At 47.5% G+C, this 16,606-nt stretch overlaps 2 protein-coding genes across 2 annotated transcripts; both read right to left on the reverse strand.

Moving 5' to 3' along the window:
• Positions 1–1,994: 1,994 nt before the first annotated feature.
• Positions 1,995–6,210, reverse strand: RPS15A (ribosomal protein S15a). Its single transcript, XM_021539664.2, has 5 exons — positions 6,153–6,210; positions 5,026–5,163; positions 4,790–4,869; positions 3,250–3,335; positions 1,995–2,130 (listed from the first exon to the last, which is right to left on the reverse strand). Exons 2-5 carry the CDS (start codon positions 5,156–5,158, stop codon positions 2,037–2,039), a joined length of 393 nt encoding a protein of 130 aa, XP_021395339.1. The 5' UTR covers positions 5,159–5,163; positions 6,153–6,210; the 3' UTR covers positions 1,995–2,036.
• A 1,405-nt stretch (positions 6,211–7,615) lies between these two features.
• Positions 7,616–13,181, reverse strand: ARL6IP1 (ARL6 interacting reticulophagy regulator 1). Its single transcript, XM_021539809.2, has 6 exons — positions 13,086–13,181; positions 11,441–11,574; positions 9,712–9,831; positions 8,760–8,877; positions 8,040–8,124; positions 7,616–7,824 (listed from the first exon to the last, which is right to left on the reverse strand). Exons 1-6 carry the CDS (start codon positions 13,119–13,121, stop codon positions 7,706–7,708), a joined length of 612 nt encoding a protein of 203 aa, XP_021395484.1. The 5' UTR covers positions 13,122–13,181; the 3' UTR covers positions 7,616–7,705.
• Positions 13,182–16,606: the final 3,425 nt, after the last annotated feature.

The following is a 16,606-nucleotide window of genomic DNA, read 5'->3' on the forward strand; positions in this document are numbered from 1 at the left end:
GTAGATATCCTGTGGAAAAGGTGCTTCTGCTGCTGCTTCCTTTCCTCCAAGTCATTCTTGTTATAGCAGAGCTCTAATTTCCATTTAATAAGTCTATAAAAGTTGCTGGGCTGGCTTGTAGAATTAATTTACAGTTCATTCCCAACTGATCTGTCAACTGAGAACATCAGAAATTGTTACCTCAGGAGTATCTGTGGGAGTAAAGGACACCCAGCTAAGCTAAGTCAGAAAAACTACCATGTATGTCCTGTGTAAAACTGATTTGAACACAACTGACAAACTAGCAGGAAACTTGTCATAGTAAATTCATCTAAAGGAAATTTTATAACTGTCATTGGCCTTCTTCCACTAGGTATGAGAAACATGTTCTATTCTAGACTTGATAAAAACCAAGATTTTATAAAAAATAGTGACATCTTGATACAATCTTCAGGGTTACTCTGAGCAAGAAGTACAGAATCTCAGGTGTCAGTACCTGGTACTGCAGAATGAAATCCACTAAGGATAGGAAAAGCCCCACCTGTCACTAAATAGCTGCCTTTGACAACAAAGTGGGGGTTGAAACAGACTCTTGACTTTGTAACTACTCTAATCCAGTGTACAGACCTCCAGCTAAGCAGATTTGTTTGCAGTCAAACTGAGAACCAGTGATTCCTTCTGGATGTTTCGATGCTGTCTCCAATCCACTTTGTGACCTCAACCATCACAGCTGTGACCCAGCAGGTAAACCAGCTTTAGCCTGTGCCCCTGCTCTCCTCAGCCAGGCTCAGGTCAGGGTGCTGCTGCCACCACATCTCCTGCAAGCACTTTCAGAGCTCTGCTGGCTCTCATCTTCCTCGGGAAGCAGCGTCTGCCCAGAGTAAAGACCTTTTCCTTAACAGTATCTCCTTCTCCTTTTCTCCATGAAGAGCAACAGACTGAACCGAGAGGTTACAGAGTTACTGAGTTCAGACTTGGTGCCTGAAGAGTCCCTTCCATGCCAAGCTTTGTGATGAAGTATCACCTTCAAGGCACTTCCAGCTCAACTGTACATGGTGGGCATGGGATGTATCAGCAAGCAGGACAACTTGGTTTCCAACTGTATCAGTCACAGATTTCACCAGCTGGTTCAGAGTATGTTGGAACACTTGCTCCATTTCCAAAGGCTCCTTCCTGGTAAGACGAAGGGAACCAAGGCAGGACAGTTCCAGCTGTTGTTGGAGGACAGTGCAATCAGCCCAGCTTGCTGCCCATCCTCTACCAAGCTGCACTGCCTTGGAACACACCTGCATGAAGGACACTGCTGTCATGTACCTGAAGAAAACACCAACTCATTCAATACTAAATATTCCCTACCTGTAGGTTCAGACAACCTTATTTCCTCACTCTGAAAATGTAAAGAAATCCCAAACAGTTGTTTCTTTGTGCCAATACAGAAAGCAGCTGCACAGCAACTACCCTACCTCAAATTCTGGTGTTTCAAAACACTTTCAAAGCAGAAATTTGAAGGAAAAGAATTATTCCTCCCAACCTCAGTTACCCCTTTCACAGTATGATGTGGAATGAGTTTGTGATCTGAAATCAAAACTTCAACCCTATTAATTATTCCAGAATCCCACACCTTTTTTAAGCATAAACAGGAAATACCTTCTGGCAAGGCATCTTCTATTATTGAGGCAAAAGGTGAAACTCTAGAATCACACACAGGTAACTGCAGACACATGTATTGAACACCTGTGAGGTGAACCCAAGCAGGACAGCTGGGATTAGCATTAGTTTAGCATTAGAGCTCCCTGCTGAGGCTCTCCTGTACAGTGACCCCAAAATGCCACTCCAGTGGTAACTTTTGGAAGTACATTATATCATGAACAGAAATAGAATTGTGACCAGGGATGGTGTGGAACCCAAACATCATCTGAAGTGAAGCTGGACCTGCAGCACTATTGAAGAGCTGTTACAAGCACTGTCACAGGCAGCGTTCGAAGTCATTAAAACACCGACTGGAAACACCAGAGTCCATTTGAACAATTTATTAGTATCCTCTTTTTTTACAAGTTTTAGAAAAAGAATCCCAGGATTTTGCCTCCTGTGTGTTTTCGTCTCGCCTCCTCATGGTCCATGATGCCAGCTGAGGTTGTCAGTACAATATACCTGCCAAGAGACAGCAAATGTTCAGTTCATCTCCCTGTTCCAGGCTGCTGCAGAGCTGACAGCACCAACTTCATCTGTGCTACAACAGCAGGGTCTGCTCCTGTAGGAAGGGGCCCAGAGCAGTGAGACTGGGTTCTCAGCAGTGCAAAGGCAGCTCCTCTCACAAACACATCTCTGCAGCACACTCAGGACACTGATAGACTTCTGTTCCCCAGCTATTCACCTCTTTCCTTGCCTATTCCCACTGGGCAGTCCCTGTCAGCTGCTGGGTAGGTTTCTAGCCCAAGTCCATTTTCTGTCCTCCATAGGTGCTGCTCCCCAGTGCAGGGAGGTGCCACAGTGCCAGACAGCATCTGCATCTTCAGCAGCTGTCACTGCTAATGCCAACATCTGCATTACCAACACACCTCACCCACACAGCTCCATGGCTGAGAACATCCTGTCCCACTCTGTAAATACTCTTACAGCTCCAAATGACAACACAGAGTTGCTACACAGGGCCAGCAGAAGCACAAGTTACTGCGGGAGCTTTAAGAACAGAAACAGCACAGAACTGTTAATCCTTCCTTTGATGGGACAGACTGGCTGAGGCCCTGGAGACCCTTCCTGCTCTGCCATCCTGGTGCACTGGGAATTACAGCTCTCAATTCCATACACTTTGTGAAGATACACTGAATAACAGTAAGATTTCCTGTGCTGCAGAGGTTTGTTCAACAGAGGCTCCAAGTTCCTCATCACTTCATATCTGATTAACTTGCACACAGTCAGGACATGTGAATTCAAGTAATACAGTTTATCTTCACTGACCTGGTAACTTACATAACTCCTTCCCCATTTAAAAACAGCCATTCATAAAATTAAAACAAATATGAGAAAAGTTCTACTTTCCATTAAACTGTGAAATGGTCAAACAAGGATTTTACCAAAGCCAAACAGAAACAGATCCTTGCTTGGCAGTGTCCCTGTAAAACTGGGCATTTATATGAAGAATGGATTTTTACACTGGAATTTTAACTCCAGGCTGATGAGAGGAAAAGATGCCAGGTAAGTCTAACAGAGGCACTTTGTGGATGTAACGTTTTTACACACAACACACACCTGGCCCCTCCTCGTACTCACCCAAACTGACGGGAAGGCAGCAGGTTGTTCTGCCACTTTTCCAAATCCTTCAGCTGCACATCAAATCTGGGACTGATTACACCACACTGCAAGAGAGGATTGCATTACAAACTGAAGAACGTTATGGATTTGCACACTGTGATCCCAGCTCCCTGCCTGCAGGACTTTACCAAGTGCAGCCACACACAGCGGTGCCTCCTCCCAGCTGGGACCTCCCCCAGCAACTCTGCACCATCACTGCCTCAGCCCCACTCCCTCCTCCTCCTCACCTGAACAGCCCTAAACTGCTGCTGAAGCTGCACCACACACAAAATGCACACATCTGGGGGAAGCACAAAAGCATGCTGTAGCATCAGCAACATTCCCGGGATTGCTCAGGGATATTCCACCTCTGACCATCACACACAGTTAGCAAAAAAAACCAACACCCGTGTAGATTTTAACCAGGAAGAAATAATTAATTAATTACTGGAATATTCAAGGTAACTGTATTACTGACCAAGACCACCAGCACCACTACCAGTTACCTCACTGGCTCCAATTATCTTAACAACTACACAAGACCAAACCAGAAGTACACCTTCCTGCACTATGCATATTTTTATAAACAACTGTTCCCTTATTGTAATGAATGAGAGAAACATATCCATTAGCCTGGAAGATCTATTTAATCTTGGAAGAGTTCAAGGAACACTACCCTCAAACCTGACCTACATCACTTTTATTACACATACAGAACACTGTGTCTACTGTAATTACTGTGTATACTGTTACTACTGCAGTAATTTTTGGGTGTCAGCATTATCTGCCTTATACACTGCAATTTTCAGATGACATATTTATTCATCATGAGGACAGCCCCCAACATATTCTGACCAAGAAATATTTTTTATTTCTACTGAAGAGTCAACTCTCACTTGAAGAGCTTAACTGCAAACAATGATGCACAGCAAGTCACCACAGAACTACACAGCTCAGTAGTTTGAGACAAAAGCATTTAAGAATTTCCAAAACACACACAAATGCCTCATATGCCCCAGGAACTTCACAGGCACCAATTAATGTAACATTCAACTCTTCCTCACTGCAAGCAAAACCAAACTGGCAGCAGGAGAAAGATTTGTCTTCTCCACATCTGCAGCTATCAAACATCAACCAGAAACCAACTCAGCTCCTATCTCTCAAGACAAGTCTTGCAGATAGCTTAAATATCAGAGAAACTGAGAAAGCACAAGGGAGCCAGAAAGCCTTTGAAGAGACATTTCAAAAACACACAGCACTTGCATGCAGACTTCCCTGAAAGTGTATCTTGCATAGTCAGAGTTTAAAAGAAATGTAATTAGTGACCCATATCACTTTGAATCCAGATAAATTAACCACCCCTTTATCTGATAGCATCCATGCTACTCTTATTTACACAGATTCAACAAATACTACCTTCTTTACAAGCAATTCTTTTAGAAATGGAACAGACAAACATAAGATAAAGTCTCATTTAAAGACTCCTTTAGAGAACTGAATTCAGGAAGACAAATCCTACCTTGTTGAGTCTGCCTGTGAGGTTGACAACAATCTTCCCAGCTCTGTGATCATCAATTATCTCGAATTCACCAATGTAACCTGCGGGAGATCAGCAGACAGAGACACAGAGAGCACTCAGCTACAATAACACAACTAATTACCTATGTTGAACCAAACTACTTCAAGCACCTTGATTCATTTTTTTTCCCCCAGCAGCACCCCCGGGCACCCGGGGGGAGCAGGGCCTGGACTTACCGTGCTTCATCATCACGGTCAGGAAGCGGACGATCACCTTGGAGCACGGCCGGATGAGCACCTGGCGTTTGCCACGCTTCTCTGCATTGTTGATGCTTTTGAGAGCGTCGGCCAGAACGTTCATCCGCACCATGGTGCCTGCAGGGAGGGCAGAAATTACTGCACCGGCTCCCCGGCACAGAAACACCGAGCAGCGCTTCTGTCAGGGCTCATTTTACAGCCGAAGGATCCAGCGCTGACAGAAAGTTGCACTAAACCTTAAAAACACTCTCACGCTAAATAAGCAAACCAAGTCACACGCTCAGCTGTGATCAAGAAGAGTCACCACTACCGTAACACGTCCGGAAATCTGACACAGTTAAACGTGGCTTTATCAAAGCACGCACACGATCTCAGAACCACCATCCAGACACCATGTCAGCAGTGTGACATCTCCTCAAGCAAATCAGTTTGCGCTTAAAACCCGATTAACGCCCAACTACACAGTACCGATCCTGTGCAGTAACTAGATCCTATGTGATGCTAAATCAACAGATGCTGCTGGGCTCGCTGATCCGCAGGAACCCGCAAGATGCACGAACACAACGCTGGGGATGGGAAAGCCAGCAGCAGCTCTCACATGCTGGCGAAAAGGAGCCTCGGAGCACGCCCAGCGCGGCAGGGATGACTTGGCACTGCCACCCCTCCAGAGCGCGGACAGCACCGCCCCAGAGCTGTCCGTGCCCGCACTGGGGCAGGGCCGGCGGCACACCGCCGAGACACCAACACCGCGCCGGCCGCCTCCTCCCGGGGCCCGGCCCGCTGCCCGTGCCCGCTCCCTCCTCCGGGCCTGCCCGCCCTACAGCGCAGCGGCTCCGCGGCTGCCCCGCGCCCCGCCCGGCCCGCACAGCTCGGCCCGGCCGCCGCTCCCGCTCCCCGCCGAGCAGCGCGGGGCACGGGCGGGAGCGCCGCCCCGCCCCGCACTCCGCGGGCTCCGGACGGCGCCCGGGGCGCTGCCGGCGGCCCAAACCGGGCCGGGCGGGCGGCGCGGTGCCCGGAGCCCGCGGCGGCGCGGGCGGGGCGGGCGCGGGGCGCGGATGGCGGCGGGACGCGGCGGATGCGGCGCGGCCGCGCCCGGCCCCACTCACCGAGAGCGCGATGGCGGAAAAGGAAGGGCCCGGGCCGCGCGGGCCGATGGGAGCGCCCGCGGCGGGCGCGGCTATCGCGAGACTTCGCGGCTCCAGCCTGGCCTTCCCCATTGGCCGAGGCCGCGCGCCGCACTTCCGGAGCGACGCCGCCGCCCGGCTGCCATGGAAACGGAGACGCTTCAGGCGCGTACGGCGGGGCACGGGGAACAAAAACCGCGCTCCGCCGGACGGAACGCCCAGCGGAGCACCGGGCTCGGGACAGCCAAGCGGGCACGCCGAGCCGCGGGGCAAGCCGAGCCGCGGGGCACGCCGAGCCGCGGGGCTGCGGTGAGCAGAGCCCCGCTGCTGCCTGGGCCGGTCGGTCCCGAGCCCGCACCCCGCTCGCACACGGCTCTCGGGCTGCGCAGCGCACCGGCAGCCCCGGGAGGCGGTGTCGCCGTGCTCTCTCTCTCGGAACACAGCTCGGACTCCGCTGTCACCGCCCGGCTGCACACACCCAGATCTCCCCCCACAGGCTGTGCCGCTCAGCACTCCCTCAGCCCTTCCCATATCTCCGGCCACACTGAAAAATGCACTGACACCCTCCTCCGTACATTGACGAGGAGCAGGGCTTCAAGTAGATTCTCTTTAGTCTGTATTTACCTACTCAACAGTTACAATAGACACTGAAGAGAGTTCATTTAAAACAGTAAACTTTTAAAACATTAACACAGGTTTCAGCTTTTTAAAGAAAAACAGTTCAGTTTTAAAAAGGGAGGGAGAGATCATAGAAAAGCACAAACAATTCAGGCTTATTTACAGAGTCAAACTCGGCATATTCAGAGTGATTTTGTATACAGACAAACATTCATAAAACCAAATGTGCTACGAGGCTCCATGATAACAGCAGTTTCCAGAACAATCAGCTCTTAAGGTTACACACAGCTTCACTCATTTTCTACAGTCTCAGTGCAATGAGTTTACACTACAGCTAAATAACTACAAATTTATGTATTCCAGACCCCAACTCCACACATTCTCAGGTACACACAGCCAAAGGAGCAAACAGGTTCAGTGAGACAATGGAACCTTCTGCCCCATTTTGCGTGTGCACCCTCAGCCATGGCCATTCTCACACTGCTAATTGTCCTCCTGCCACAAAGATCAGTAGTAACAAGTCTCCAAGAAGCATCAGCCTTCAAAACTGCCTCTCACACTTGCTGTAGCCACAATTAGTGATCAGCAAATCTAACACAGTTACAGAAATACTATCAGGCATTACAGCTCTGCTGTTGGGGTAGTTATGCCCAGGGTCTGTTTGATGAAGACACTTAACAAGCTCCATACATCAAAGATGTCTCAGACAGGATCAGCTCCAGGCTGCAGAACCCTACTCAGCACAGCAAAAGACAAACCCACAGCAGCTGCTGGAATGATTTTTTCACTTCATCAGGGAGCCAAATAAAAAAAAAAAAAGTCAGTGAGCAATACAACTTCTATCATCTTAATTATACATTAATTCTCAAAACTGTTCCCAAGAAAACCTTCTACTAGAGTGAACAGCAGTTAAGTCTTCATTCATTTTTCTTTTCCTTGTGCTTGAGAAGTTTGTTGATCTCCCTTTTCGCCATTCCAATGTACTTTGTGATGATCCCATGTTGGTTTAGTCCAGGAAACAGTAACAAGAAGCTTACTAAAAAGGAGAAAGAAAAAATAATATTGAACAAGCTTCTGCCACTCTGCAATTCTTTGCCTCCCTTAAGTCCCATTAATTGCTTGAAAAGAGATGAACATAACCCTGCAACAAAAACACCCCACCACACTTAACCAAAAATTACTTCTGCCAGCCTCAATCCATTTCAGGCAGCTAACAAAAGAGCTCCTTGTCTTCTGCATGCCCACACTTACCAATAAGATAGGTCAGAAAGAGATTGTGAACTTGCTGTCCAATCCAGGCAACCACAGCAAGAGTGAAGAGCATGGTCATGAAGTACTGAAAGTGAAAAGGGAAGAGTTACCACAGACATGTTGGGTATTCTCCCTTCCCTTCAGTATTTGGCAGAACTTCAACATTTCAAACTAATGTGAACCATCCTGCCTCTTCCCCACGTGATACCTATGCACAGGCATGTTAAAATTGAGATGACAGGACCTCAATTTGTAACTGTCTATTCTGTCATTGTCAGACCATCAGCTGGACAGGGTGCATGTTCTTTTTTGCCCAGATGTCCCTTGGTGCCAGACTGTGCCACCCCCAAAGCTGTTCTTGGGACAGTGGCTCATTAGCTCATGTACCAGCTGACACACTACTAAAGATCCAGTTTTTTGGACACTTTGTGCACCCTGGAAACAGCTTGTTTCCAAAAAATTACCTAACTGGAGAAATCCAGTCTTCCTTTATCTAATTATCAAGGGTATGCTCCTAAACTACATAGAACTGCAAGTTTTAAGTTTTGTACCCTACCACTCCAGGTCTGAAAAAATGTGTGACCAGTATGAAGTTACAGCCAGAAGTGTTGTTGTTGGTGTGGAGTACCATTCAGGCAAGTGCCTTGCTAAAATACTTCAGACAAAGCTAAATTAGACAAAATCTTAAGGCAATAGAGATTAATTCCTAGAACTTGATACCATTTTTGGCTTCTCCTCCTTCAGACTGAAGAGGCGCTTCCACCAGCCAACAATCCGGCGGCGAGATTTCACCAAATTGCTGCAAATCTCATGAAATCTTTGCTGCTGTTCCGTGGTCCTTTTATTAAAGGGAGGGGAAAAAAGCAAGAAATAAGAATTCAAGATTTAATTTTTTTTTTAAATCTCCCATGGCATTTTTCCAGCAGTAAAAATGTACCCAGTGCTAATCCCAGCATTTGCTTTGCTTAGCTGGATACCTGACTGAGCACTGCAAGGAAGTGCCCATGTAATTTTCCTGTATGCTGACTCTGTGACATTTCCTCCCAAAAAGCAACCACATCCAAACCAAAGACTACTGACCTTAATCTGATATCAGTGATACACACAAATAATCCATACTGACATAAGAATATTTAGCCATTAATCATCCTAAAGCAGATACACTGCAATTCACCTTTAACTCAAAAAATTGCTCAAATTAGGTTCTTCAAGTTACTGCTTTTATACAAGATTTGCCTTTTTTCAAATCTGTTTCAATCACATTCTTACTCTCTTTTTTTATCACATTTTCTACTGCCTCTTTACAAACATACAATCAGTATTCTTCCACATAATTTTACTTCTTAATAACTATTATCCATTAATTACCAAAAACTAGCCTAGCAGAACTAATTAGCATGCCTGATGGAGAGTAAACAATGTGCCTACTTCTTAAAAAAAAATTGATTTTTCCAGAAAAGGAAAAATAAAGGTATGTTGTAGTAGTAGTAGTATTCCAGAAAAAGAATGAAGAACAGTTGCTACTGTCCTCACTTCATGTATTATAGAGATTGCTGATTTCTCACTACAATGACTCTGCAAAGTAACTCTTTGATATCCACAAATCAGATATCCATTTTGATAAAGATCATAATTACAATCAAGAAACTGTTTCAATTGAAGCTTTCCTCACCACTTATTAGAGCCAAAGATTCGAGGAGCAAGAGCAGGAACCAGGTAATCAGCCAAACAGAGGAACATAACCAAACAGGAGACACCTGAGAGAACTGATGGGTCCAAATAGTAGATCATCCTGCAGAAAGAAGAGAAATTATTTCTGAGTGCTCAAACTGCTCAATACGAGACATGCTTGGTCACTCCTCCAGAATGGCTCAGGGCTTCCAATAGCAGACTTACTCTCTTGCCTAACCTCAAACAAAGTTACAAAAAATGCCTTTTTCTCTCAATATACCAGATAAGAATATGCTACAAGCAAATAAGATACAAAGTTCAGTAGAAGTAAAAATCCATCATTAATATTCTCTCAGAAATTGACCAACAGTGAACTTAACACTGAGGGATGAGGATGAGTGAGTGAACATATGAAATAACCAGGTAGAATAAAAGCTCTAATTTTGTTGCTTAAGTCACATAACTCAGACCCACTAGAGGCTGTTATTTGCTCTGTCTCTCCTGAGAGAGCCAGCCAAACCTGTTCTGGACAAGAGGCCATCAATCTCCCCTTAAAGCAGTGCTGCATTTTCCATATTCAGTCTGCCATCAGTCAAACAGAGCAGAAGGGCAACTGGATAAGAACCAGCTGATCTCCTGATAACACCCAGCTGGGCCCTGTGCTATTCAACTGTACTTCACAGAACTTCCTGAAAACTGAAACAGTAAAAGCAAAGAAATAGCCCAGGCCATGGTGGGGCTGTTCTGTATATCTGTAGAGTGCTACTGTGCTGGCTGCTCAAGGTCATTTTGTTGAGTTCAGAACCTGAAGCAGTTCTGCATTTCCACAAAGTATTACTCAGCACAAGATCTTCCCTTCTGTAATCACAGAATTTATAACAGAATATCCTCAACTTCACACAATGGCTTCTTTTAAAAGTTACTTTTCAGTTTCCATTTGATTTCCACCTTCCTCATCTCCCCTAAAAGCATATTAGCCAAAAGAACAATTATCCCTGCCTCACCTGGTTCAACATTTATTTTTGTAATTTCTCTCCTCATTGCAGGAACAGTTACAACTGGCAAACTGCAGAGCTGGCACAAATAGCTGTCTGTGCAAGGCAGTCAGGTCATCTTTACTCCCATGTTACGTAAGGGCACATCCAAGTGCCTCCAGCACCTCCAATCAGACAGGCAACATCCTTCCACCCTGCAGACTGGAAATTACTGTAGCCTTCCCTTTTGCCCTTTCTCAAAAGACATGACAGAATATTAGAAAACTCTAGGTGTGCAAAAATAACAGAACCTATCCTAAACCCACAGCAAAGAGGCAGAAAAGGCTATTTTGCCCTATTGAAACAAGCTTTCTATAAGGATACTGCTGGTGGTGTCGGGGGGAAGCCAAAGCAGATTGTGAGATCTGACAAAGAAGCAGGGTACAAAGAACGAGGGCAGAACATGAACGCACCACTGAAGAAAATTCAGCTGAGCACAGTACAAACCCTAGCAACTACTGCTGGCAAACAGCTTTTGCAGAAACTATTCTGAGCAGGATGTGAATCATGTTACTTCCTGCTTTCATAACTTCTGTTTGTAATTTCCAACATAGTTCACACATTTTAAGAAAAAGAACCTAGAGTAAAAGCCTTTCTATTAAGACTTCTCCAGGTGTCCAACTAATTTTCTTAATAGGTTTGGTAGTAGCCATGAAGATGCAATGATGTTGCAGGCTCCCTCCAGGAGGTACTTACAGGAAGGAAAAGGAAACAACACTCATCAGTGCCAGAGGAAACCAGGCTCGCTCCCAGCGAAGAACTTTATCGGTCAGTAAAATCACTTCTCCCCATCCTTGCAAGTGCTCTTCCAAGCTTGCAGTTTCAGAAGCCTACGCAAAAAGAGAAGAAAACCCCTTTAACTAACCAGAGTGTATCAAATTAATTACCACACTGAAGTAGATTTAAAAAAACCCCAGTGTAATAATTAAAGATTCCAGCCACAAATCTTTCTGAGTAATTAAATAAGTAATTATATTGTGAGTTTTGTACTAAGTTATGACATTGTAGCAGTGATGCCTTTAAGCAGTCAAGATCCTAGCAGCATGTACAGGCCTCGTCCCAGATTTTGCCAAGGTGTTTTCCCCTAATCTCCCATTTAGCATATCCCATCCAGCACATCCCATCCCCCCAGATTAGTAGAAAGTCAGGTTTTAAAGATTTTTAAGTTTTCAGTACCCATGACCGGAAAACTGTAATATGAGAACTGTTTAAAACTAAATGTATTTTCCAAGACAACACTAGCACATTAAATTGTTCTAGCTGCTGTCCAATGCCAGTTTATTATGAGGAAGATGGATAAAGACTCAGAACCCACAGTAAAGTTATCAAACTGACCACATTTGGACAGCAAGTTTTCCCACAAGCTGCCCTAAACAGCCTTTAGACTCCATTTCCCATATGATTCCTACATTCCTCCCTACACCTCTCCTGCAAGGAGGCTCCACTTGTGCTGCCATCAGCTTGTTAAGAAGTTCACCTGAGGTGTTCCACACTTAAAAGAGCTTAACAGTCTCCCCTCGGTGGGAGATGGCATCTCGGAGATTACAAAACTCAGGCAAACCGCGGACAGAACCGACTGCTGCCCGAGCAGTAAGAGGAGGAAAGTCATGAAGACATGCACGTCTGCCGTGCAGAGGTAACAGAACAGGTTTTACTCAGCGGCATACTACACTTAATTCCAATAAGAACTCCGACGCCACCAGAATAACAAGCACAACACAGCTCGTGGACTTTCTACAAACTCTGGAGCCTCCCTGCAAGCGCCGAGCTCCTGGAGCTGTTCCCGGCGCCCGGCTGGGTGTGCAGCACGCAGCGCTCGAACGCTCGGCAGGCTTTTACAGCGACTTTCCTATTGCCCACGGCAGCCGCTTGCCAACTGAGGCGTAACTATACATATATCTATATATAGCCTTGTGTTTATTTAACTATTCAAGCATATCTCAGCACGTTTAGTTAAGCTGAATCACCCAACGCCTGCCGCTCTCCGGTATCGCTGCGGCGCTCGGTCCCGCAGCGGAAAGCTGCACACACACAGACACACGCGGACCCTCAGACTGACACAGACAGACAGACAGACAGGGTCGGGGTAGCCGCCGCGGATCCCGTAAGATCAGCCAAGCGCCGCTGGGGCTCGGGCCTGCAGCAGCCGCAGCCGCGCCCGCCCCACACCGAACCGGCAGCGCCGAACCGCGTCACGAGCGCGGGGCCGAGCGGCCCCGCCAGGCACCGCTGCGGGCAGGACAGGGCAGGACAGGGCAGGACAGGGCAGGACAAAGCGGAGCGGAGCAGCCTGGCGCCGCCGCCGCCCCCCGCAGGCTCGAGCGGCCCCGCCCGCCCTCACCAGCTGGTAGGCGCTGTTGTTGTCCCCCTCCGCCATCTTGCGCCGCTCCCGCACCGCCGGCCACGCCCTCCCTCACCGCGCCGCCGCCTTTTATAGCCTCCGCGGGCCGCCTGAGCGCCGTGATTGGTCAGCCGCGGCGCCCCGCCGGCCGCCGGTTGGCTGCCGGGATTCGAAGGGCGCGGGGCGTGCGCGCGGCCCGCTGGCGCGCCGCAGTGCGGCTGAGGCGGCGCCGGGAGGGGCGGCGGGCCGGGGAGAGGGGGCGGCGGAGCTGGGCTGGAAAACAGCCGAGTCCAGCCTGCGACCGAGCACCGCCGAGTGCTGAGCGACACACATCACATCTTGCCCTAAAACACCTCCAGGGATTGTGACTCTGCCACCTCCTTGTGCCGCCCGTTGTAATATCACTCTCTGAAGAAATTCTTAATGTCCGAACTAAACCTCCCTAGGCTCAGCTTAAGGCTCTGTCCCCTTGTCCTGTCCCTCTTTTCCTGGGAGCAGAGCCCGACGCCCAGCCGGCTCCAGCCCGCTTTGAGCAGCTCTGAGGTCACCCCCGTGTCCCGAATGAACACGCCCGGCTCCCTCAGCTGCGGCTCCTCAGCCGTGCTCCAGCCCTGCCCTGCTCCAGCACTGCCCCAGCTCCATACCCTGCTCTGAATCCTCTCCAGCCCTGCCCCAGCTCCATACCCTGCTCTGAATCCTCTCCAGCCCTGCCCCAGCTCCATACCCTGCTCTGAATCCTCTCCAGCCCTGCCCCAGCTCCTGCCCTGCTCTGAATCCTCTCCAGCCCTGCCCCAGCTCCATACCCTGCTCTGAATCCTCTCCAGCCCTGTTCCAGCTCCATACCCTGCTCTGAATCCTCTCCAGCCCTGCCCCAGCTCCTGCCCTGCTCTGAATCCTCTCCAGCCCTGCCCCAGCTCCATACCCTGCTCTGAATCCTCTCCAGCCCTGCCCCAGCTCCATACCCTGCTCTGAATCCTCTCCAGCCCTGCTCCAGCTCCTGCCCTGCTCTGAATCCTCTCCAGCCCTGCCCCAAGCTCCATACCCTGCTCTGAATCCTCTCCAGCCCTGCCCCAAGCTCCATACCCTGCTCTGAATCCTCTCCAGCCCTGCCCCAGCTCCATACCCTGCTCTGAATTCTCTCCAGCCCCTGCCCCAGCTCCAGCCCTGCTCGGAGCTCGCTCCAGCCCCTCAGTGTCCATTCTGAACTGGACACACCACCCGAGCTGTGGCCTCAGCAGTGCTCAGCTCTGGACCAGTTCTATTGGTAACATCAAAGCCCAGCAAGGTGTTTCATTTCCTTCAGAACTTGTGGCAGCATGGGAATAAATACAAGATAAAGGCACTGGGATATAAATATTGTTTCTGACTCAGCTTTCTAAATGCTTCAGGCACGTGGGTTAATGAGCGTAATCACCGTGCCCAGGATGCCACACGAGGCTGTAATGAGAGCAAACAAAACATCTCGGGCACCAAAACTTCTCTGGCACCAGCTTGATAGAGACAAAAAGAAGAACTAAGGACAATGTAAAAGCAAACATATGTCTATCCTGGATGGTTTGGTCTTCCACAGGGTGCTTCTCACTCACCCTAGAACATATGTAAAGAACAGATGTCATTCTGAATAACTAAAATTCATGTACATGCTGCTAAAAGCTAAGAGTACTTTTGTGTAACATTTTACACTTATAAATGGTGGATTTCACTCTTAAAATCTGTAATTTTAGCACAGCAAAGCTCACACAAAAAGTGATTTCATAAGGAAGTGATGATGCCAGTGATAATTTTGTTAGTCTTTTAAAAGAGTATGGAGCCATACAGAGGCATGACCTCACAGCAGCCTTCCAGCGTCTGAAAGGGGTCTACAAGGACAGGGATTCAACCTCAGGAGCTGTAGTGACAGGACAAGGAGTAAAGGGTACAAACTGAAAGAGGAAAAATTTGGGTTAGATATAAGGAGGAAATTCTTTACTAGGGGTGGTGAGAACAGGTTTGCCTGGGGAGATTCAATGCTGGGAGATGTCCCTGCCCATGGCAGGGGTGTTGGGACTGGACGGTGTTTAAGGCCCATTCCAACCCCTCACCATTGTGTGATTCTATAATGCAGTACAGTTTCTACAGATATTTGCAGTGCCCTGCAGCAACACTGCTCTGGCTATGAGATACCATCAGCCAGCTCCTGGATTCATCCATTTATGTGATTCTCACCAAAAAACCCAAGCACTTACCAATGGAACAAGCAGGCATGGCCATCATCTCCAGCCAGTTTTTTCAACGCCAACTCCCTAGCCAGGTGCCCTTGCAGCTTTTCTCCATCCCAGAGGGCCAATGGAGGTGTTTTTCCCTCCTATTACGTGTTGCTCCAAACCTCAGAGGGGCCACTGCACTGCAGAACACAGCACAGGGCAGGCCCTGCCACCTGCCCACCCCTCCCTCACTGAGCAGCCAGGCCAAGTGAGGCACCACGTCAGATTAAAAATGTGTGCTACATGTGCAGGTACTCACATATTCCATTGTTAAAATCTCAGCCATGGTGTATTCACGGAAAATTCATTGTTAAAATCTCAGCCATGGTGCAGGAGGCAGAGGATCAGCAGTAGCTCAGTCCCTCCTGCACCTTACCTGAGCTAAACCAAACTCTTTTGCTTGCCCCAATACACGGCACAGACCATGCTAAAATGGAATCAATCCTTCCTGCACCAAGATTCTCTCTTAGCAGATGCACAGAAAATTAAATCCCCAAGATGGCTTCAAAGCACCTTTAAAAGGGGCAGTGCAATTGCTCTGTGCACTTAGAACAGGCACGAAAGTTTACATGTCAAGCCTCCACCCTTTCAGCATACCTAATATATGTTTATTTTGTTATTAATAAAAAATTAGCCTGATGAATGGCAGAATTGCTCTAATTAGCTATGCATTTACGTACACAGCAGTAGTTTGTAGCTAATATCTGTAGTTTCTGTGAAATTCTTTAGCTAAAACATTAACAGTCTGCTAATTTTAGGCAAAGCCTGCAAGAAAAAAAAAAAAAAAAAGGAAAAAAAGCAAAGAAACCTTTGAAGTACTTGAGTACATTAAAACAGAATGGCTAATGTACCAGGCACAGAACACATTGATGAATAATTGAAGTAAATTAACCTTAAGGACTACAGCACTTAGAAAAACAGAGTCTTTTACAGACATTTGAAAAATTAGACAAAACATTATTCTATTTAAATAAGATAATCCTTGAGGGCAAAACCAATTGTTGCAAAGCAAAACCAGACCATGAAGTCTCTACAAAGTACAAAACTATTTTCTGTTAGCTGTATAGATCTGCATTTCCCATTTGACTGTGCCATTATCCTACCAAAATAATCTAGGGCACCACTAATGACTTCAGTTTAACACATCCCAAAAACCGATTTGGCAGAGCCATGCTCACATCCTGGCTTTCCAAAAGGGGAGAAGGAAGAGAGGCAAAGGACCAACTCATTTTCAAAGGACATCTCAACCACGAGCCTATAGATTTGTGAGGGGGTAAC

This window comes from Lonchura striata, chromosome 16, assembly GCF_046129695.1.
Source record: "Lonchura striata isolate bLonStr1 chromosome 16, bLonStr1.mat, whole genome shotgun sequence".
NCBI classification, from domain to species: domain Eukaryota; kingdom Metazoa; phylum Chordata; class Aves; order Passeriformes; family Estrildidae; genus Lonchura; species Lonchura striata.